This window comes from Rissa tridactyla, chromosome Z (genome assembly GCF_028500815.1).
Source record: "Rissa tridactyla isolate bRisTri1 chromosome Z, bRisTri1.patW.cur.20221130, whole genome shotgun sequence".
Taxonomy (NCBI): domain Eukaryota; kingdom Metazoa; phylum Chordata; class Aves; order Charadriiformes; family Laridae; genus Rissa; species Rissa tridactyla.
In genome coordinates, this window is record NC_071497.1 from 49,091,135 (window position 1) to 49,113,588 (window position 22,454).

The 22,454-nt window shown below is 39.8% G+C and overlaps 1 protein-coding gene across 1 annotated transcript in view; it reads left to right on the forward strand.

Moving 5' to 3' along the window:
* TRPM3 (transient receptor potential cation channel subfamily M member 3) overlaps positions 1-22,454 on the forward strand; it is a 415,507-nt gene that overhangs the window by 343,705 nt on the left and 49,348 nt on the right. Inside the window, exons 9-12 of the mRNA XM_054184768.1 lie at positions 5,060-5,132; positions 13,363-13,463; positions 15,256-15,390; positions 17,979-18,029. Coding sequence (XP_054040743.1) covers positions 5,060-5,132; positions 13,363-13,463; positions 15,256-15,390; positions 17,979-18,029 — 360 coding nt within the window. The remainder of the gene's footprint in view (positions 1-5,059; positions 5,133-13,362; positions 13,464-15,255; positions 15,391-17,978; positions 18,030-22,454) is intronic.

Sequence of the window (22,454 nt, forward strand, 5' to 3'; positions counted from 1 at the left end):
TATTGGTGACTCAGAGTCAGTTTTTGCTTGTCTGTTTCACGTTCATTTTCATCTGAAGATTTAACTCTTTTTTCAGTACGGTACAATACAGTTTTGTATTTGGAAGGAATGTTAACATCCATTTCTGTTATATCTGTAAAGAAGAGAAGAAGAATATATTTTAAAAAAAAGCTTGTTGTTGGAAGTCATAGATGTTCACCGAGATGCCTCAGGCAATTACCTGAAAAAGTTTCTTCAAGCCAATAAATGGTGTGAACACTGAGGAAAGAAAAGACGAAATCAAAAAACACCAATCCCAAAATACCCAAGGTAGTGGAGGAGGAACAGAAAATATTGTTCTTTTAAAATAATTGAGCTTAACATCAACAGTTGAAACTACCAGCTACATGGAAGTAATAATGTGTCCCAAATCACTGGGATAAAAAAAAAAAAAAGAGTATTTGATTTTTGGATTTTTTTATTCTTTGAATGTAATTTGTTTTTTGGCTCAAAAGAAATAGCTGAGTAGGGTAAATGGTAGTTTTTCTCTCTAATATATTTTCATTATGCTTGGAAAAATAGAAACTGTTTGAATCAGAGCAGCATAAAGAAAATCTGTTTAAACTTATCTTCACTTTTTCACAGCAACACAAAAGAATGGCTAGTGCTAGTGTGACTAATACTGCAACTCTTACTCTTTGTTTTCTTTTGGCAAGGTAAGCAAGTCTTAAGCATGTATTACTTTTTAACTCCAGCTTCTTGGGGTTTGTTTTTTTTAATAATTAAATGTCCTGGATTTCGTATACACACCTTACTAGGTTGTTTTTTCTTTTATTTTTTCACTAATGTTGTACAGAGGCTAAGACTCAACAACAGGCTTAAATAGGACTACAGTAGGTCTTTTTAAAGGTGAATGGCTCGTAGGCACTGTTTCTTCATTTAAAGAAGAAAAGCTTTCTTTTTTACTTAGTAATAAGTTATTAAGTGGGTTTCTAAGTCTTTAATTTACTGCAATTTTTGCATTTCAGTGGCTGACACACATTCATCGAGCAAGAAGTAGTTGGGAATAGAGTTTACTGACCCAGATATTTTGCTTTAGCACAGCAGTTTTATATACATTAATGCAGTAGCATCTGTAGCCCACTCTAACACGGCTCTAGTCAATGGACTATTTTAATAGCACCGATGCATTGTTTCTCAGTTGTCTGCACTGATTTACCCACCAGAGTACCTGTAAATGGCAACTAGCAAAATGTCAGATACATTAACGACTCTTGAAACTAGATGAGTGTATTGCAAACACTAAATTCTTACCTCTTAACTGGGGGAAAAGAAATCACCAGAAGAACAGGTCTCCAGCAAGACAGACAGGTAGGTGTTTTGAGAACTAGAGATATCGAACATTTCTAAACATAAAGTCTGCATAAATACTTTAGGATGTGTCCCTATCTCCTCATGCCTCTGACCACAAAAATTAAAGGATGCTGAAAAAATACAAAGACTGTATAAGTAAACAAGTAAATCCATCGTTTAGTAACAATTGCTGTCTCCTCATAACTGTACTCACAAAAAAAAAAATCACTATTTCTTTCTGGAAAGGTCAAGAGAGTCTTTAGCACAAGGCACTAGGGTCTCATCCAACAACAAATCGTGTGTTCTTCTGTCTTTAGTGTTTTACAAAGCTTGTTTGTTTCCTCTTTTTATCCATATTTAAATGTGACAGGAAAAAACAAAAGGACGACATTTGGAGATGCACTTCTAACAGAAGTTGTGAGGAAAGACAGGGGGAATGTGCAGCCCTCTTCATTAATGAATCATTCAGGCACAACAGCAGCCTAACATAAAGCTGCATTGGATAAGCAATATGGGTCTGCTGGAGGTGCTGAGGGTTCCTCATGTGCTGCTAGTCTGGGACTCAAAACATAGCAGCGATATTCCTCCAGTACCGCTGCTTTGTCCCTGGATCATAGTTACTGAAGGAGAACAAAAGCTGCAGCTATGCGGTTTGATAACAATCTGGCTTTGCCAGGTAAAGTAGAAGTGATGATGATACAAATGGTTCAGCTGCCAGCATCCCACAGGTTTAAGGCCCATCTTCCAAAATTCATTCTGCAGAGCCATCAGTAATGAAATATTTTCCTTTAGTCATTTAAAAGCAAATGCCACTATACTCAAACACCTCTGACATCTAATAGTAGAAGCAACAAGCACATCTGGCAAAGATGCAAGGCGAACATGTGATGCTGAAGAAGGCTGTATATAAAGATTACGGTTTTATCAACAAAGATTTTATCAACAGTGTGACAAAGTTGTGACTGCAATTACAGTACAGTCCTTTTTTAAGTCCTCCAGTTTGTGAATGGACAAAACATAGGTCAAGCTTTAGGGCAATAGCGGAAAGAAGAGACAATTGATCTTCCCAAAACCGTGGGAAATCATGATAAGGGCAAAGACCTGCTTATGAGGTCCAGACTGATAAAAAGCTGTTTCACCAGGCTGGGAGGCAACAGTTCAAAGGATGACTAGCTATGAAAACTTTCTCAAAAAAACGTGAATGAGTAAGAGCAGTAATGTGCTACAGGTTGTCCAAAATCATCTTCAGGACCTGTAACAGGATAGAAAGCAGCTAAGGATAGTTACAGTTAGCCCAAACCATAAGGAGAGGCTGAACATATCAGTTTATTGTCCTAAAAGATTCTGTGCATTCAGAACAAGCAAAGGTCCACAGTATCAGCTGAGTCTTGCAGATACTAAACTCGCAGCATTTGAAATGAGGGATCATGATACATTGCCTTGCTTCTGTCTAAAATTCTAGTTCCCTCTTGGGCATGACCCCACACTATAAGAGTGAGGACTCTTTCCATTTCCATCTTTTTTCCTAATTATTTAGCTCCTTTTTCTTTATTTTATTTCTTGAATTATGGATAGATCTCTTAAAAATGATAATAAAGTAACAGTTAGTGTGGAAACATAGCCTTGTTATTCAAAGATAACTACATTATGTAGTTCTATTTTATTTTTAATACAGCAGCAATTTGTTGTGCTGAAGTGGTTTTATTTTTCTGAGGCATGCAGGGAAGAGGGATGAAAGAGAAGCTGGAAATTTAACATTTTACGTGGTCCAATACATGCAAAGTCCTTCCCTTAGTTTTCCTGTGGTGATAAGCTGTTCAGTGTTTGCAGTTTATAGGATGCCTTTTAATTAAGCTTGGAGTTCACTGGGCATGTGTTTAGTTTGCGATGTACTCTGATTTTCCGCTGACCTCCTGTTGTTCAGTATTTTCAGTCCCCAGTGTGCAGGCTGCTTCACCTTTAGCCTTAAAGAAGAAGAATGGCATTTTGCTTCTAGAATCATAGAATCATAGAATTGTTTAGGTTGGAAAAGACCTTTAAGATCATCCAGTCCAACCATTAACGTAGCACTGCTGAGTCCACCACCATACTATGCCCTAAGTCACCTTGCCATTTGCCGTGTAGTGGTGCCACCAAGTGCAGTGATGCAAACCAGACATTCCCAGCATTAGCTGATCTGCTTGCCAGGCTGTCACACTTCCTTTCAGTGGTGCAGATATGACTGTTGCTGCAAAATTTGTGTAGGAAACTGCAAATTGTTGTGAGGATGTTATGATCAGACTGTTATGTGGCAACACTGCATTCAGTCATTGTCTCAGGAACACAACGAAGGGTCAAACTAAGTCTTATTTGAATACAGCCTACTTTAACTGAGGAGGGCACCTAATATAAATGCTATCTCACATTAATTGTTTTAGGCGTCATCTAAATCAATTGACTAACTGAGCTATTATTTGCTATTATTTTACGTAGCTGTACTACTTACTGCCACAGATGCCAAAGTCTCTTACGTCTCTTTGAACACCTAGAGCACCCAGAGCTCTAGGGTCAGACGAAGGTAAAATAGGTGGTACGGGAAGGCTACACTGGATTCCTTGGGATGCACTCTGCAGGGCTATTTCAGCTGGCAAACTGAAGCTTGTCACCAAGGTGTTGTCTTAGCCTTGACCACTTTATATATCTCCTTTCCCCATCACAGTACACTGTTTTCTTGTGGCCTGATGTTTGCTGATCTCTATCCCAGATGCTGCCGCAGTTCAGTGGTGCTATTTGAGTAGGAATTTAGGAATGTGGGGACAATATATGCGGCTGAATATGAGTGTAAAATATGTTTACACAATTCCTAATTAAAGGTATCACTTAATTAAAAAAAAAAAAAAAAGAAAAAAGAGGTAGTCTGTACTGGCAAAAGGAAAAAAAAAAAAAAACAAAAAACGGATAACAGATATTCAGATCAAAATGTTGACACAGGTTTCATTAGTAAAGGAAAGGCACTAAGAAAAAGCTGCAGTCTCAGTTGCTTCACAAGAAGCCGAGGCCCAAGAGCAGCTATTGCCATGGCAACAAAAGGAGCAAGGGGATTTACACTTCTATATGTTTCAGTGCATTTTTAACCAAGAGTGAAACGGGCTTGAAAGAACAGCCCCACTATATTCATTCTTCTTCTTTATGAATTGTGTGTTTCACCTCACTGCCGCAAAGTTTATATCCTATAATGATAGGTCATTGACCACACATGGCTAAAGATGTTTCTGGACCTGTTAGGAGCCTAATTCTTAGATTATTTGCCTAACTTTCTGCTGTATAAAATCATGAGGTTGAATAAATTGCGAATTTTGGTTGAAAATATTTATTCAATGCCATATGCCGTAAATTAGGTCCACAACCTATAATACAGCTAATTCCTCCTAGTAAGGTATTGGGAACACTAAATCTAATGTTACTCTAATAGAATAACATTCCTTCATCTCTAATTTCAGCCTGCAAGTATCACTGAAGACTTTTCTTCCATATGCTTATTAATACAATTTCTATCTTTAGCAAATTTTATCTCATAAAAAATACCGTGTGTTAATCCTATCTAATAAGCTTCTCATAAAATCTGTAAAGTAAGATCATCTTGTAGCCATCAGGACATTTTGAGATCCAAATGATGCTGCCTTGATTTAATTTCTTTTTAAAAAAATTACCTTGTTTTCAATAATGGTATTATCTTTTAACATTTCAGATCACAGTATTTCGCATGGGATCAGAAGGACATCAGGATATTGATTTAGCTATCCTGACAGCATTACTGAAAGGTAATGGAGTTTCACTCCACAGTGAGTCGGTATCAATCCAAATGGATTAACTCTGTGTCTCTGCTGTGCTGAAACCTGCATTTATTGACAGTATCTACCGTACTGAGATGGTAAATTTATACCGTGAAATTGAAGTACACTTTTTGCTCTAACTGCTTTATACAAATCCAGGTCTTGCTTTAATGTTTAAATAGCTACTGGTTTTCCTTTCTGAATTTTTATTCTCCACCCACAATTGCTAATGCATCACAAGAAACATCAGTGGTGACCCCCCCACCGGTTACCTGAGAAGGTTAGTACTTGACAAGCAGACAGACAAAGAACTTCTCAGACTTAGATTGCCTGGGTGGCTAGTAGAACATACAGAAGGAGGTTATCTCCCTTTAGACAAAACTGGCACTATTGTCAAAGTAAAATGTTATATGTAGTCATCCTAGGAAAGTCTGTGTGGGATTCCTTCCAGCCTCCTCTGGTAGAGCTAAGAATTCAGCTTTTGGGGTGGTAGGGGTTTTGATCTTAAACTTCATAAGTCGATAAATCTTTCTAAGCCATTTCATGTTACACTTACGCTCTTAAAAGATTGTCTTACAATAAATCTGCTGTAGCTACAGTTTATTTTAAACCCTGGTCTTGCAGACACACCATTTAGCTTGGCTCCCTTCAAAATATGATATTATCAGGTAATTTAATATCTTCTCACAAATACAGAAGAAGGTGAGATTTTAAAGGCTCTAAAGCACATGTACTTACTCAATGAAGGATTATTCTCCTAAGCAAGGGCTGGGGGGTTCTAGCCCTCCATTTATATGCTATTTTCCCAAATGGGATTTTCACAAATTGCATGTATCAATTACCATGGCCATCTTATTGCTGTCTGGACTGGTTTGTGCTGTGTAATACAGGCCATACTGATTTTAAAAACAAAGAATGAGACATATCAAACAATTCTAAAGAGCAATCTGAGAAACATTAGAGAATGGACTTCCAAAGGTCACTGGGGAAAGTTATGCTCCATGAGGCTCTTTAGCAGTTGTCCTCATGCTATTGCCACCCCAACACCTGAATAAGAGGGTATATAATGCCATGTGTCAGACCTGAATTTGAGTCATAACAAAAAATGTAATAGTTTTACTGAGTATTCAGAAGGTATTGGAAATTTTTCTTGCTTGTTCCAGGGCTCAGTTTCCTTCTCAGTTTCTTCCTGTGCAGGCTCACAAAAGCTCTGTGAAGAGAAAAGGTAGAAAGCCTGAGTAACTTTCACCTAACCAAGCAAGATAGTATTTTACCTGTTACAGAATTATTAATCCCATTTCAAAAATTTTACCTCTAACATTTGAAACAAAATAAGGAGGACAGGAGGAGTAAACAAGCACTGGCCACTTCAAAAGTATGATTGCAAGCTGATAGCTACCAGCCAAGAAAATGAACTGGAATTATTTTGCTCCAGTAGATTTTGTTTCTTTAGGCTTCTGTAGTATTGCTTTCTCCACTTTTTTTGTTCTTTGCGATCAAGATACCAGTTGTTTGTCCTTCAGGTAACATGACTGTTTTGCTCCTACCCTGAGGTAACAAGCTTTAGCCATCTGCATAATTAAATCTCAAGGCATTTTGGATATCTTCACAAAGAAACAATATAAAGCAAGGCGAAGAAAGCAAAAATAAATTAAAAAGCAAGGAACAGGAATTGCATCCATCACCAAATGTCTCTTTTCTATCCTTAGGAAATATTTTAATTGCGGTTTTCATTTTTATCATAAATATAACTGGATCCTTCCTTATCCCCAGTCTAAAGTGTATTCTGTTCACATTTGTTCTTAAGACAATCACTGAAACTACGGCTCTTTATTTCTGTTAGTAAGATACAGATTGTCTTAAAGCTGTGATTCCACTTTTTCTAGGTATATTTTCAAGGTCTGAATCCCAACATAGATCCCTGGAGTCTTTCACCACCTTGAAGTGGTCACCTCTTGGAAGCTAAATAAATCATAGGCCTGGGAGGGATTGTTTTCAGTTTGAAAAGTTCTTTTGCAGTATGTACATGAGCAGCTGTTCTATGGTTGCAGTCCGCATAGATGAGTAGTCCTCTCGGATCTGGAATATCCATTTCGCAAGTACCTAACCGGTCCTGACGTCTCCTTAGCAAAATGAAATTACCTTCTCTGTTCATAACAGTAGTGAAAGACATAGTGAACTTCTGTTAGCTCAGAAGGTGCCTGGACCTGCACAAGTAATTTTGACATCTCCTTTCATGCTTGCCTGACAATCTTGATTTGGTGATCAAGCAGCACTTGTGTCTTGCTCAAGAGCCAGGGGAACTAAAACTTACACTTCATCTTCCCTGCTCCTCAGCACTTTCTGATTATGAAAGCACTCAATGAAGATTAGATTTATGAGATGCCTCTTGTTAATCTGAGCTTTCTGATCACAGGGAATGAAAGTCCATGTAACTTTTTAATCAATGTGTGCAAAGATGAGATCTCTTGTCTCAGGTGAGTCAGTTGTCCTTATCGATACCATGGCTTTGTACAAAGGTTCTGGCCCACCCCGAAAGCGATACTGTCTTTCTGTAAATATACCCCATCGGGCTGATGGATAGTTGGGGTTTTCATCAAATCAAGAAATAGAAGGTAGCAATGCTGAACCACTTGTCTATTGATTTACTAGTAAACAGATTTGAAGACTGGGTCTGAATTTTCTTGAAATTCCTATGAAATTCCTAAGTTTAAATACAGGAATTAACCTCTTTCACCTCTTCAGCAATATGTGAAAAGGGGACAGAGAAAAGCGTGGAACTGGTGAGTGGATATTGGTTGCTTTTTCTCAGTCTCACTGATGAGGTTTTTGCAGTCCTTGATAGCCAGTATTCAAGGCACATACCAGCTAATTACCAATCCCACCCTGATGTGAGGGATTTGCTCATGCAGTAGGAGGAGGACAAGGACTGGGAAACACAAAGTATAATTTCCTGCTTGCTATGTAAAATTTCCGATGAGCTAGTCTCTTTTTAAACCTACATCAGGCATACTGCCAATGCAGGAACTCTCCTGGACGGGATATTCCACAAGCCTCAAACCCTGAAACGAATATGAGAGATTATTTCCTTGTTTGTTTTCGTGAGTCACTTGTTTAATCTTGTCAGCAGATCTATCTTTCTTGGAAGTGATCTCCAATAAACTAGGGAATGGCATCCAATCTGGTTATCAATTTACATTGCATGGATGTCACAACAGCATATGGCTTGTGAATCCCTTTTTTTTTTCTTAATTTCAAGACACATGCAAATGGGGGAAGTAAGTTTCCAATTGCATGAATTTGTAGCAAGTAAATTTATTAGTAGAGTTTAACTTTGTGCTCTCTTAACTTGAACAGTTCGAAATCAAACAGTAATGGATTTTGTCATTTTGCAGCTGCTAATTGAGCAGACGGCATATGACAGGGAAGTTAAAGACAGCATATGGAGATGTTCTAAAATATAATTGTTTTGAAGTGGCATCAAAGATCCTAGTTCACGAAGCTGTTGCAGTGTCTGGAGCATACTAGCAGCACCATCCATGTTTCATCTGGTGCTCCAGAAGCCTTCCCAGTGCAATTGTTAGCATTGGGAAAGAGGTGCTGTGTAGTGTATGCATATAGAAATATTACCGCCATGTAACCCTCTGAGATAAGCCATGTTAGGCTAATGCGGTTCTGATGTCCCTGCATACTTTCCGGCCTGTGAATAAGTCATGGTTCATGCTCACTGAACAGCCATCTTGTGGTATCAGGTGGTCCTGGAAAACAGTGTGATGGTCTGCCAACCCTGAAATCACTGACACCAAAGGATTTCAGAGTTTGGCCAGATACCTGGTTACTGCCCTTATAGTTGTTTTTGCTATCAATCAGCTTTGTTATTGTCAATTGATTTGCTAAATTCCAGAAAGATGTTTGTAGCAAATGCAGTGGAAACACAGCCTTTTCACCAAGGAGCTGCTGAAGCAGAAGACAACGTAAGACCTGCTGAGATGCAAAGCAGAAAGTTAATTTGGATTGCAATTTTCCCTAATCTAATTCTTTTCTTCAAATGATGATGTAAAGAGGACACTGGCATAGAATCATAGAACATTTTGGTTGGAAGGGCATGCTTAGAACCACTGTGGAAATGAGTCTCCAAAACCCATTTCTGTCTAGATAGATCAGTTTTGTGTCATTTCAGCTTTCCAGATTCCTGAGCGATAAGTATCATAGACTATCCCAGGAGAATCCTTTAGAGCTTTACATTGATCACAGTAAACTTTAGCCAGTACTTAAAAGCCTGTAGCCTAACTCTTTAGTAATCTGGGATCCTGCAAGGACGCAACGCTTATTGGCTGACATGTACCCCTGCTCACCTAGGATACAGAGCCAAGTTTATGGTCCCAGGCTTTATCATCAAGGAGTATTGCATTTTTGGTCCAAGATACTGGATAGACCATCTGACTTTTTACCAGAAGAATCTATGCAAGTTATCAAAGCACTCCTGAATGGACACCTAAGAGTATGAAGTTAACAACTGCAGGAGCCAACAGCTGACCCAGATCTCCTTCTTGTTCGTTCAACTTTGCACCACCCTTGCATTGTCTATCTATATCCAGCAATATCTATACTGAAATAAAATACTGCCAAATCAACGCATTGTACCCCAAATGCAACTTTTCTTCTAAGAGCAGATGAAACGAAGGAAGAGTCACACTGCAGACACTAGTCATGTTGTCTTACAACTTTCTTTTGAATGTATCTTATGCTCAGCCAGACACCAGGATAGTAAGAAAATATTACATAGATGTTAGTCATATTGCCTAAAACACTATTTAAAGCAGTAAGTATACTACTGTAATTGCAATAATGCAACACAACTAAGCAGAGAATCTTGACATAAGACAGGATGAAACAGAAATGCAGGGAGCAGAAATGCCAATTTCTCACCACTGACAGTGTTAAGGGCCAAAGAAGGGGTTCCACTGTGATCCCTGTTTTGAGTTGATGAGAGTAGTAGGTTATTAACTCTACTGTGTTTTTTTAATTTCCCAAATATCCTTTGGCTTTGATTTGGGTACATTGCAGTGATGCTCATGAGCAAGATGGGTCCTCAGAGAGGTCATTTTTTTGATTCTTCTTGCTGACTCAAATATGTGGTCTGTGGCACTGAATGCAATCAAGGAAATTATTGAAAGGAGACAGTATCTTAAGAAAGCCCACCTCAGCTTTGTTCTAGGGAGTTTTTCTTATGGTAGTGGAATTCTTTTTACTTCTTAACAGTGGACAGCATTCCACCTGAAGTAGCCTGAATACTTTCTTTTTCATTTGAGTCAAGAGTCATCAGTCCGTCCTGGAACAAAACTGATTAAACCGCATCTGCAGCCCATATGCTGCTCTGTACAAACTTTTATAGCTTTTGTTTTCCTTCTCCTCTTATGTAATGCCAGTGTAATCCACATTCACCTGAAGACCACATAGGGAAGACAGGGAAGAGGAAAAGGATGCAAGGGCTTTCCAGTAACAAACCTCACTCTGGGAGCACTCATCCCACCACGTGCATCAGAGACCCAGCATGCAGACCTGTAGGGCCCAGTCTACACCCTAACTGATGACTGGTTTGGACCTGGAGTACAAAAACCCCTTGAGAAACCATGCATTCCCTTCAACTGCCACATGTCTGCAGCACTCTGTGAGACAATGAAATGAACGGTTACAGTAACAAGCCCTGAGAAGACCATCCTCTCTGGGGCTGCGCATGCACCCACAGGAAAACTTGTCCACTGCTGGTAGCCTTAAACACTATGGAGGGAGGTGGGAAGGACAGAGGCTGGACCATAGCTTGCTGTCGCCTCTGCTCAGTATTTAGTGCAATAAGAATGCTCAAAGAAAACAATTCTGATTAACTGCTGGCCTTGGGGCCCTTTCTGGAGATGCAGCCACTGCTTGGTGCCCCATGCCAGCTGCTCTTTCACATGATCAGATGCAGCAGAAGGCCCTGTGTTCATCTGGCAGCTGGGTCCTTCCTAAAGCACAAAAAGGCCCAGGAATGCTACGTCAGTCAACACAAACTGGGGAAGGCTCACTGCAAGGGTCAGAAGATGTTCACCTGCAGCCTCTGTGACTTGGCTTGAGTTTTGGCTGGACTGAGGGCAGTGTAAGTAGCCCAATTCCTTCCCCAAGTCCATCGGATCCAACCCTGATCCAAAATGGTTTCTAAACCAGGCTGCATCACTGGCTGCCCAGCCTGTAGGCTGCAGTCAGCTTAGGAAAAGCAGGAGGTGGAGCTCCCCCATTACATGCAGAAAATGGTGCCAGGCTGCGGGACTGCCATCACTGCCCCTGGGTTTTGGAGTTCATCCATGTGCCTTCGTCACTGCTTACCAGACAGCTTGCCTGAGCACCTGCCAAAGCTCTTGCTTCTCCTGCAGGCACATGGATGGGAAGGAGGAGATCCAATGACATTTTGAGAGGTTCTGTTGTTTGCTTCAGAGAGGGGGGAGAACTTGCTCTCTGTACTTTACTTACACTATCATACCGATTGTGGGTAGGTTTTTTTCTGTTTTTTATAAGTAAAACTATAGAGACATTTTTTCCCTTCCCAAAGGTAAATATTTTCTGTTCTTGAATGTTGCATGTTGCTTGTATAAGAAACTCAGAAAGGTTCAGATGGTTTTGACATACCCCATGAGGTCACCTGTGAGAGCTTTTGTCTGTGTCGTAGTATAAAGCAATGAGAAGCTGTGTCTTACACAAAGGGGTGCTCCTGTTACTTCTTAGTGACCTTAGAAAGGTCTTTTATTGTTTTCACTGTTTTTTCTTCTCATCTTCATTTTTTTCTATCACCCTGCTCCTGCATCCCTTACCTTTTTATAAAAGCTCATTTCTGTAATAAAATAAAATTGATCTGGATGATCTACAGTCCACCATCTCCCAAATAATCATTGTATATGTTGCCAAGTATTTGGCAAAGTTTCATGGCAGCGAGCTGACTGCAAAGTTCATTATGAAACTCTAAGGCTAAGCTTCACGAAGGCCTGCTGAACTGATCCTTCACAGAGAAATTCAGCGGCCAGCGTGTTATGCTTTATGTCTTCTGTGCCTCCAATTTGAGAGTCCACTTTCAGCTGGAACAGTGCAGGATTTTGAATAGTACTGAAATGGGGACAGAAATGCTTTGAAGATATGAAAAGCTCTTGTTTGTCCTCACTCCATGATATAAGAATTAATAAATACAAGAAAACAGTGGAGGTATGAGGCCTTCAAAAAATGAGCCTTTATACCATCACCTAATTGCTGCAAGCAGCTATGTAGTTAAAAGTCAAAGGGCTCTTTATTTGGTTGGTTGATCAGTTCATTCAGGCCAGTTCTCCCTGTGACACTGAAGCATAAATACTGTTTTATTATTACAAATCAGCTAATAACCATGAAATCCTTAGTGAAATATTAAAAAAGCACAGCAGGGCAGGAATGTCCCACAGCGTCCATTAAAACTACAGGGAAAAACATACCTTCCCTTCCAAAAACAAATACCTCCAAACCCATCTTATCATCTGCATAGTTTCTTATTTAACTCAGATATATTATACCTTGAAACCAGCTTTATAGCATGCTTACGTGAGAGTTGCATGTGTGAAGGGAGGTTTGTCCCACCAAGACCCCTCAGTACAAACAGAGGAGAAATTCCTATGCTTGTGCAGGATCCCCACCTTATCAGGTGGGAATGCATAAAAGATGTGCATAAAATGCATGACTATTGAAATTGGTGGGGTCTGTGTGAGTTGGACCTGTTTGTAATCGCTGGGTGCACGTGTGAGCTCATGGGCATACATGTGTGTGTGTGCGCCCACGTACTGCTGTGGCTGGATCATTATCCCTTCTGGCTTCTGCTCTTGCTTCCCATCCAAGAGGAGGGAAACCAGTTCACTCCACTGCAAGTTGTGTCTGCCTATATCACGTGTACCTACTGTATTTTTCAAGGGGGATGTGAGGAAATAATTAAAGTTTGTGAGAAAATCTGAGAACCATAGATTCAGATTTGAGAACCAGTACTTTATTACAGGGATAACGGAAGGTTTGGGGTTTTTTTAAATGTGAGATCAATTGCAGAAATGACATGGACATATGCGAGACTTTTGACAAAGAGGAATAACGGTGGTGATCTGTTGACTGAGTCTAACATATGGCTTGTTTCTTTTTTCTCCTCCTCTCCTCCCTGCATCCCTATCTGTATACACAGGAGCTAACGCATCTGCCCCAGACCAGCTGAGCCTAGCATTAGCCTGGAACAGAGTAGACATCGCCCGCAGTCAGATCTTTATTTACGGGCAACAGTGGCCGGTACAGTATATATACAGCATCTTCTACTGAAAACACTTTAAACCCTACACAACATTAAATCCATCCTGTTGGCAGGGGTGGTTTTAACACAGTTTAAAATACACTGAGTCATGCTTCCAGCCAAACACAAAGTTCCCATTCGCAGCCACCGAAGACAAGCACGGTTACAAACATGTTAATATTGGCTTGTTCGAGGAAACGGTGACATCTAGCGATGCCTTAACACTGAGACACACCTTTAAAGAAACGGGAAGCAACACATTTATCTTATCAAGCAAGTTGAGAAAAACAAGTATCTGCTTACAGCCATGTTAAAATGTTAGGTTATAAATTAAAGGAAAGGGCAAAAATTTTCTTTGTGCTTCAAGCAATACACTTTTATACACAAATACTGAATTTGATGATGATCAGAGATCAAAAACACGCTGCACAAACATTGAGGTCTTCAAGTGGACCACGAGAGCTGATCAGCAATGTTACCACAAGTGCTGTGGCTCCAAACCTGAGCTGGTGTTAATTTCGCGCCCCGTGCTGCTGTGCATCAATCTGCCTGCTTCTCCGCTGCCCCATCCTACGCTCCAGCTGCCCACTGTAGGGACAGGCTCCCTGGCCAACACTGTTGCCCTGGGCAGAGCTTCTCTGCAGGAGTGGGAGGGCTGTAAACAGAGGGATTATTGAATACTGTGTGGGGCAGAGGAGGAGTAGTCAACACCCAACTTGTGCTGCAGTTTTTACAGTGGTAGAAATCATCCAGGAGAAAAAAAAAAAAACAAAAAAACACACACACAAAAAACCCCAGGACTCTGTCTCTATCTATAGCTCCTTAAAGCCCACCATATCTTCATTTGGAAGGTTTACTTGGATCGCAATATTCATTACTGTGACATTTGTTTTGTCACCGTCATGAAAATTTCATATGTTACCATTACATGAGCATTTACAGCTCCCCATGGAAAAATTATAACAAAAGAAAAGCTTCCTTTTAAAATATCCTTGCAGTAAATGCAGCCCCTTGAAGCTAGTTTCAAAAATTCTTGCCTTTTCATTTACGGAGTGAACAAGACTATTTATCTTGTCTTCAATATCGGGCATAAGTATGCATCAAAACATACGAGGGATTTCAATGGTACTAAACTGTCCTTATCGTTGTTGCTCCATCTCCACGTCATAGCAAAAATTTGCATAACTGCTGCAAGCTGCAATCATTTTGCAGACTCAAAGCTGGAACTATGAGGTAATTTCTGACCCTTCTAACACTCCCCAACCTGCAAGAGATAGAAAAGGAGAGGTTTTGCATAAGAACACCTCTGGCATTTGACCCTTCAAACAATACTAATTGTGAAGCTATTTCTGTTTCCTGAGCATCAAAGTTTCCCTGAGTTTCCACACAGAGGAAAAAGCTAGTAAAGTCAGAATTGAAGTGAGTGGGTGTGCACATAACAAATATACCCAATATAAATAAAGTGTTTGTCTGAGAAGTAAGAAATAAAGATAATAATGAGATGGTGAATAGCGTGGAGGTGTGGTCACCAGTTTCCTGGGTTCCAGTTCCTTAGTCTTAATCTGGATTTCCTTGAGTATATAAATCTTAACACTCTGACACTCATCTTTGAGATGCTGCCCCGAATCAGAGAAACCAATATAGACTAAAACTGTGATTGTCCTATTTTAAGCTTAGCAGAGCAACCTTCAGTATTTTGCCAGGTTTCCCTGCTTATGCCAGGGTGACTGGTCCAGACGGATACGGCCTGCGATGTCCAGGAATGGCCTGAATTAATCGCTTGCTTTGCAGGTGGGCTCCCTTGAGCAAGCGATGCTGGATGCACTGGTGTTGGACAGAGTGGATTTTGTGAAATTACTCATAGAAAATGGAGTAAGCATGCATCGTTTTCTCACCATCTCCCGGCTAGAGGAATTATACAACACGGTAGGGCCAACCTAAGGCACATTTTCTATCTCTATATTCATTGCTCTAGCTTCCACTCTATTGCAACGACATGATGATGCACAAGGCGGCCAGCACCTACTGCAGAAATTTTCCATGTTAGGAGTGCACATTGTGTCTTAGCTTTGTCTCTCATATAATGGAGCCCATTGCGTCTTGCCCACCTAATCTGCTATATGGATTTTGTAAGGCGTGGATTCAGCCACACACAGTACCAGCTGATTTCTGGTCATTGTAATTCCAACATAATCTGAGATTTGGGCAGATGGTACTGGCTGGAAGACAGTAACTGGCAATTTAGGACCTGCAGGATTGTGATATATAGCTCCTGACAGTATAAACCCTTATGGTTTCAGAAAAATCTTGCAACTGTTAATCAAACTCAGCCACTGGAAAACAAATACAAGCAAACTTCTTGGGATAATAATCTGAATTTGAAGTTGAAATCTGATGACTTCAGGAGGTCTGTTACAGTGAAGGAGTTCCCCATGTCCTCACTGAATGTTCCAAAAATGATAGTTTCAACTTTTAAAAGCCTGTTTGCAAGTTTTACATCTTTGACCTTAAAATGAACATAAAACTGCGCGGGTTTAATTTTCTTCTGAGTTCACAACTGCAGAACACATTCCAGCATTCACATCATTATTGCCTACTGAGAGAAACCAATACGTACAGATTTCTTAAGTGATATGGAAAAAATCTTAAAACATCGTCTAGTTCTTAGGATTGCTAGTTCTGTCTGTTGGAGAGAGGTTGTGATATAGTGCATAGCACTTTTCAAAAAGTCATCTTCTGCCAGTACTTTTGAAAGCCCTGCCACCATAAGCTACCACACTGGGCTGTTATCCAGAGGTGCATCATACTGATGGTGACCAGAAGTCAGTCGTTCAAAAATATCAAATATGAAAAGAACTCATTAAATTTGTGCAAACTCTAGAGGAACAGGTATCTGTGCCATCCTTGAGACAGATTCCCATCTGAACTTTGATAAGATTAAACTTTGCCTATCAACTAGCGTCTATGTATTAAGAACAGAAAGCCTGTGTGCTTTCTTGCTACAGAGATAAGCATTGTAGTTCTTGTACTAAAGCCAGTTTTTTACAGGGAGTAAGTTTGAGGAAAATCTTCAGTTTTACAGCTAAAAAAAGGCCGTTTTGAACAAATTTATTGTAAGCTATAGAAATCACCATAAATTATTTATGCAAGAGTTCCAAAAGACCCAGGCTGTGAAACGCCTAGATTACCAATTATGACATATGACCTAGTGCATCCATAATAGCCTTAGAACCAAAAAAATTGCAAGGCCAGTTAAAAAATATCAAATTTCAACATGAGCTCTGAGAGTGACCTGAGAAGCTACAAACCAGTGAGTCTGACTTCTGCCATGGCAAATTTGTAAAAATACAAGAAAGAATAAAATTAATATGCAAGGGGATCAATTTTATGTCAAGAAAGAGTTTATCCGGCTTCTGTAGGAAAATGTTAAGCCTTAGAAATTTGCTACCATTTCCGAAGTCAACATGCAAGAGAATAAGGATGTTGCACTTGGTCAACCCATTTTTGTAAAAACTGTTTGGCAACATCTGAAAACCTCAAAGGTTATTACAGCAATTTAGCTGTCATGGCATAGAAGATAAGGGGCATTCATGGTTTAAAAACTACTTGAAGGACAGAAAACAGAGGGTAGGAGTACATGGTCTGGTATCACTTGGATGACCCTGCCCTGGGACCACTGCTGGTCAGCCTGTTTAGAGATGATCTAAAAAATAGTGACTACTCAAGGGACAGTGTCTGCTGGTGACACTCAGGATAGGCAAATCTGAAGCAGCATATGAAGAATCACAGGAAAGTCTCATCATGCTCAGTGATGGGGTTACATAAAATTAAGTGTTGGCAAGTGCAGAGCAATGGAATATGGAAACACTGACTCTGCACATATGCGTCTATCATCAGTTACAGCCAAGGAGACTTCCAATAAAAGTATCTTAAAATATCAGTAACAGTCAAAAACACAACAGAAAAGAAAGTACTTCTCCACATAACATAAAATTGAAATTGTGGGAGTCTGCTGCAGGATGTTTTGCATGTCAGGTGGAGTCAAGACTGGACAGATTCATGGACTGTGCATGCTGTTAGTGGCTTTCAGACGAGACAGCCTCAGAGGTTCTCTGAGCCACCAACGGTGGAAGCAGAGATCATGAGTGCATGAAGGCTGACGCTTAAGCAGCGGTTTTTCCTTTCGCTCTCCCCCAGAGGCTGTGCATGTTGTGCTGGTCTTCTGCTTTGCCTAAGCCAGAATCCTTATCTGGGATATAGGACCTTAGTTTTCATCCATTGTGGCAGTTCTTGTGGTTTTCTTACTTAAAGGGTTTTTACGAAAGAGAAGTCAGGTCAAATAATGCTTTTGTAGTTGATTTTACTTTTTTTTTAATTGCTAAATGTACAACTGAAATGGTCTCAGTTGCCTGATTTTTAAACTACTAAGGTGAGAAAGCTGTTTCACGATTTCCATCTTGCAGGTCTTTGGACAATGCAAAACTATTTTATTCTTCTTTATTTGTCCTTTGCAGAGACACGGACCGTCCAACACTCTGTATCATCTAGTCAGGGATGTCAAAAAGGTAAGAGTCCAATAGACGGTAGGTTGGAGATAATGCTATGATTGCTTTTTGTAGCTAGATACGATCTCTGTTTTGCATGAGCTTTCAGTCTCTTTTCCCTCCCCTGCCATTACAGAATGTCCTATTTGTATGTACCAAACATGAACTTTTTGCATACAAAGCACAATTAGCAAGTTATTTGGCTTGCTTTCTCTGTGGTTTTAGATGCCTGGGTGATAGTGCTTCTGCTAGCATAATTGTAGGCTATTACATACCATGTGGATTTATGCTGTTAACTGTATTTTTCCATACCTGCAACTGTTGTCAAAGCTAATTTCCATGTTGTTAGTTTACTTCCAAGCCTGTAAAATAGCCTATATCCTTGTGCCAGTTCCTAATTTGTTGGAACAGTTCTTCGTTCTGTGTTGTGTGGTATATTGTAGCCATCTTCCTCACCACATATATACAAAAAGAAGTAGTGCAACTTTCCCCTGTGCCCTTATCAAGTTAATTTCAAGTATCTTGAATTATAAGGAGTGATTTGGAGGGCAGGACAGAAACACAGAAAGGTATAGTGACAGGAAGGAGATACCAAATACCTTTAGCAATGTGTTCAGGATTAAAAGTGTTAGAGCAGCCACAATGAATTAAAATCCCTTATCCTCTAAATATAGGGATCAAGCAAGGAGATTGAGTTTGCAGCTGACCTCATCAGCTTCAATATTCTCCCAAAGCATGTGCAGATTACGACCTGCACGTTACATAAGACGGACCTCAAGGGTAGCACACTTGAGAAAGATTTCTGTACATGGGACTCAGTAGAAGATTGAAAAAGGAATGGAGATTTTTTTTGTAAGAGCACAGGTTTTGGTGGTTTCTTCTGCCACTGACAGCTAAGCAGAATCGAAGCCAACTACAGGAGGCGAGTGGCAATGCTTCATATGTCATCTTTCTGTTAAATAATGCTACAGAATAATCAGTAGTTATATTTAGGGAGGTTCTGGTGGTTTTCTTTGGTTAGTGTGTTACATGGCATGTTCATTGTTCAATTATATACGGTATATTAAGTGACCATCAGAAAGTGTGAAATGCCTACAGAAGAAACTGCAACTGCTCTTACTCACAAATCCCTTTGCATGGAGCAGAGTAAAGCTAGAATGCATTCAGAGTGGCTGCTTCTCTTGAAGCTCAAGTTACCAGAATTTTTTTTTACTAGATGTGCAGTTATTATGTGCCTATAAGGGTTAGAAACAAGCATCACCTGTCATCTTACTTTAAAATGTATTCCTTTTCAAACTCTTTCTCTCCCCCAGCATCACCTTTCCAAGTCCTCCTTCGAAGGCATAGCAATTTGTATGTTGAGCGACTAAATAATATCAATATTTTTTTTCTGAGTCCCTAAAAAAAGGTGCCTTTTTAAAAGAGTTCTTGAAAAAAAGGCATCAAAATAGGCAAAGTTATATAGGTAGGTAGGTATATATTGATAGACCTTGGCATTAAATAAACTTGCACTATATTTAATGACATTATTTTTTCCGAAGTGATTGCTAAATGTTAGGTGATGGTCATTTTTCTATAAATTCATCTGTGTTTCCTCTGTCCATATCTAAACTCTTCAGTAATTCCCACTACATGAAGTCCATATGTACTCTTATTAGAATATAGGTAAGGACTTTAAAAACAAATGGCCCGGTGCAGCCCTCAAGCACCTTCCTCAGAAAACTGCACCTCTAGGGCTGTATCTCTCATTTTGTCAGTGATGAGGAACATTCGTGGTTCACTTGGAGAAAAGTGACAGCTCGCCATAGCCCTGCCATCCGAGCAGATCCCTCACCAGTCAACCAAGCTGTAAATCAGTCAGCAGATCTGACAACAGTTTAAATGAAAACGCCTCCTTGGAAATAACTTCTTAATCACTATCTGACAGTTAAGTGGCCCACTGTGCATGAAAACCAGACCACACTGCTGATGCCAGTTTCTTGAGTTTCTATCTATTTTGATGCCAGATACCTAACCTCTCAGATTTAATTACAGTATCACAAAATATAAATACAAAAAATGTAATATGTCACCTTAAGACAACACTTAAAGTGTATGCATACTCTGGGCTTTTCATGCATATAACCCAATTTTAAAACCTACACTATTTAAAGGATGTATGCTATAAAAGGTTATTTACATCTGCATCATTGTGAATTCTCAAATAGAAAACGGATGCTTGCTAGTCACAGAAGAATTATTTAATTTACTACTATTGTATTACATAGCTATATAAATCACTAGGAGGGGTTTTCTTGTTTGAAAGACCACCCAGCCTGCTTACTACAGCAAGGAATTTGAACAGAAGTCACATTACCACATCCTGCTTGTGGCAGCATACAGACATATATGTGCACATGCGCACGCACACACACGCACAAACGTGTAAGATAACAGTTTATTTTCCTTTTGGATTTCCAAATATCGCTGTGAAGACTGCTAGCCTGGGCAGCATATTGTAAATGCCTGGACACACGGTCTTTAAGAATTAAGTGTAATCAGAGTTCGCTTAAATTCTGCCTCTATCAATTAACAAGACAAAGTACTCCTTAATAACTCTGCTTTAGAGACAACTGTGCTCATCTGTCTCTTTGATTCTCTCAATTCCATAACTATATACGGGGACAAATCTGCCTGCATCTTTTGGCTTTTTGACATCTCCTGTCAGGGGTACGGAATTTGAACTACAGGGTTGGCATCCTTCCCTAGACCGTGCAAACCGATGCATCCAGACTAAGCAGGAAGAAACAGTGGCCGTGCTCGACATTCTGTGATAAGTGGAGGGTCCCCTCTGCAGGTTGTTTTTAAAAAACCCTTCGCTGGCTCAACTACCGAATGAAGATAAAAGAAATTAACAGATTAATGTTTTCTTTAATCAAAAAAAAAAGAAAAAACAAACCCAAACCTGTATGTAATCAATATATTTTAATCCCACACTGGGGTGATATGTTTTCAAAGTTCTTTATTTCGGGCTGCCACTGTATGTCTACATTTCCAGAGAACTAACAGGCAATATACAGAATTTTGAAAGTATTATGTTTTCCTCAGCATGCAAAATGAGAGAGTTGATACCTGCTGAATATAAGAGTGCACTTGAAATGAAAAAATACTATAATTGATTAGCTACAGTTTAAATTTGAAGTTTCTTCAGGAAAAGAATAACGTATTGGCACTAAAGAACTTGTCCCGGCATTAAAACGTTAATCGATTACTGACTGGGGTGGCTATCATGCCCAAAATTCAGACCTTCTCCTCTGCCATTCCTGAAGACCTTGGCTGTACTAGAATTAGCCCATCCAAATTTTTGCTGGTTTTGGAGGCGCTCTGGCCCACTTGCACCACTGTCCTTCATTTACAAGCAGACTCACCGCTGCCAGGGTAGTTCAAGGTGTCTGCTGATACGGCAAATGCTTTGGCACGTGCATAACTCCTTTTACAAGGATGGTCCGATTGGCCTTACTAGGGCTGCTCACTTTGGAAAAGTAATTGTGTGTTAGCATGGAGCCATACATATGCCTATGTCTACAAAATGTATATTTCTACTGGGAATATGTGAGTTTTCTTTAGTAAAATGTCTCAATATTATCTGGGAGGTTTAGATGCATCTTTTATTAAAGTTACTCTACTGGAAATTTTTCATCTATATCCCTTTATGAAATTTTAGAAATCAGAAGAACTACATAAAGAAACTCATGCTTTCTAACACATGCAGCGCCCTGATGCCAGCTGTGCTTTCTTAATTGCACAAGTATTTTTTGCCACTTAACAACATCAAAGCATTTAGTTTTAGTGTCTTACATTAAGACAGCAGGAGTCTGTTGAAGAACTACAACTCTGTCTTGGAGCTACAACTCCCACTTCTGCCAGTGCCTTCATCCTTGTTCTAGGAAAACTCACTGTCTTAATCATTCTGGAAAGAAAAGAACATTTTGAGGGAAAAACCAAACACTGTCATTGTCTTAACCATTCTGGAGAGAGAAGAACATTGTGTGTGGGGGGGGGGGGACACAAACAAACAAACAACTAGCAGGATTTAAATTTTAGATTTACATCATTTTTCTTCAAACAGTTCAGAATAAAAATGACTGGGATCAAATAAACTAGGCTGACAGGCAGACCTGCGGACCATAGTGATTCTCCCATCCATCAGATTAGCCAAGAGCTGGAAGAATGCAAAAGGGTATGCTAAGGGACATCATTACCGAAAGAGAGTTGGCAGCTCACCTTTGGCCACTACATTTTCTTGATCTTCTGTCCCTTTGAATCCCAGCCCGTTGCTAGGCATGGCACATCACAGCACTACCTCCCTCTCTCCTTCCTCAACCTTTCGGCATGCTGTGTGTGCCATGGCGAGCAGGGAGGGAAATAAGCGTTGCTCTTCCTGGCTGAAGTAGAAGAGGAAAGAGG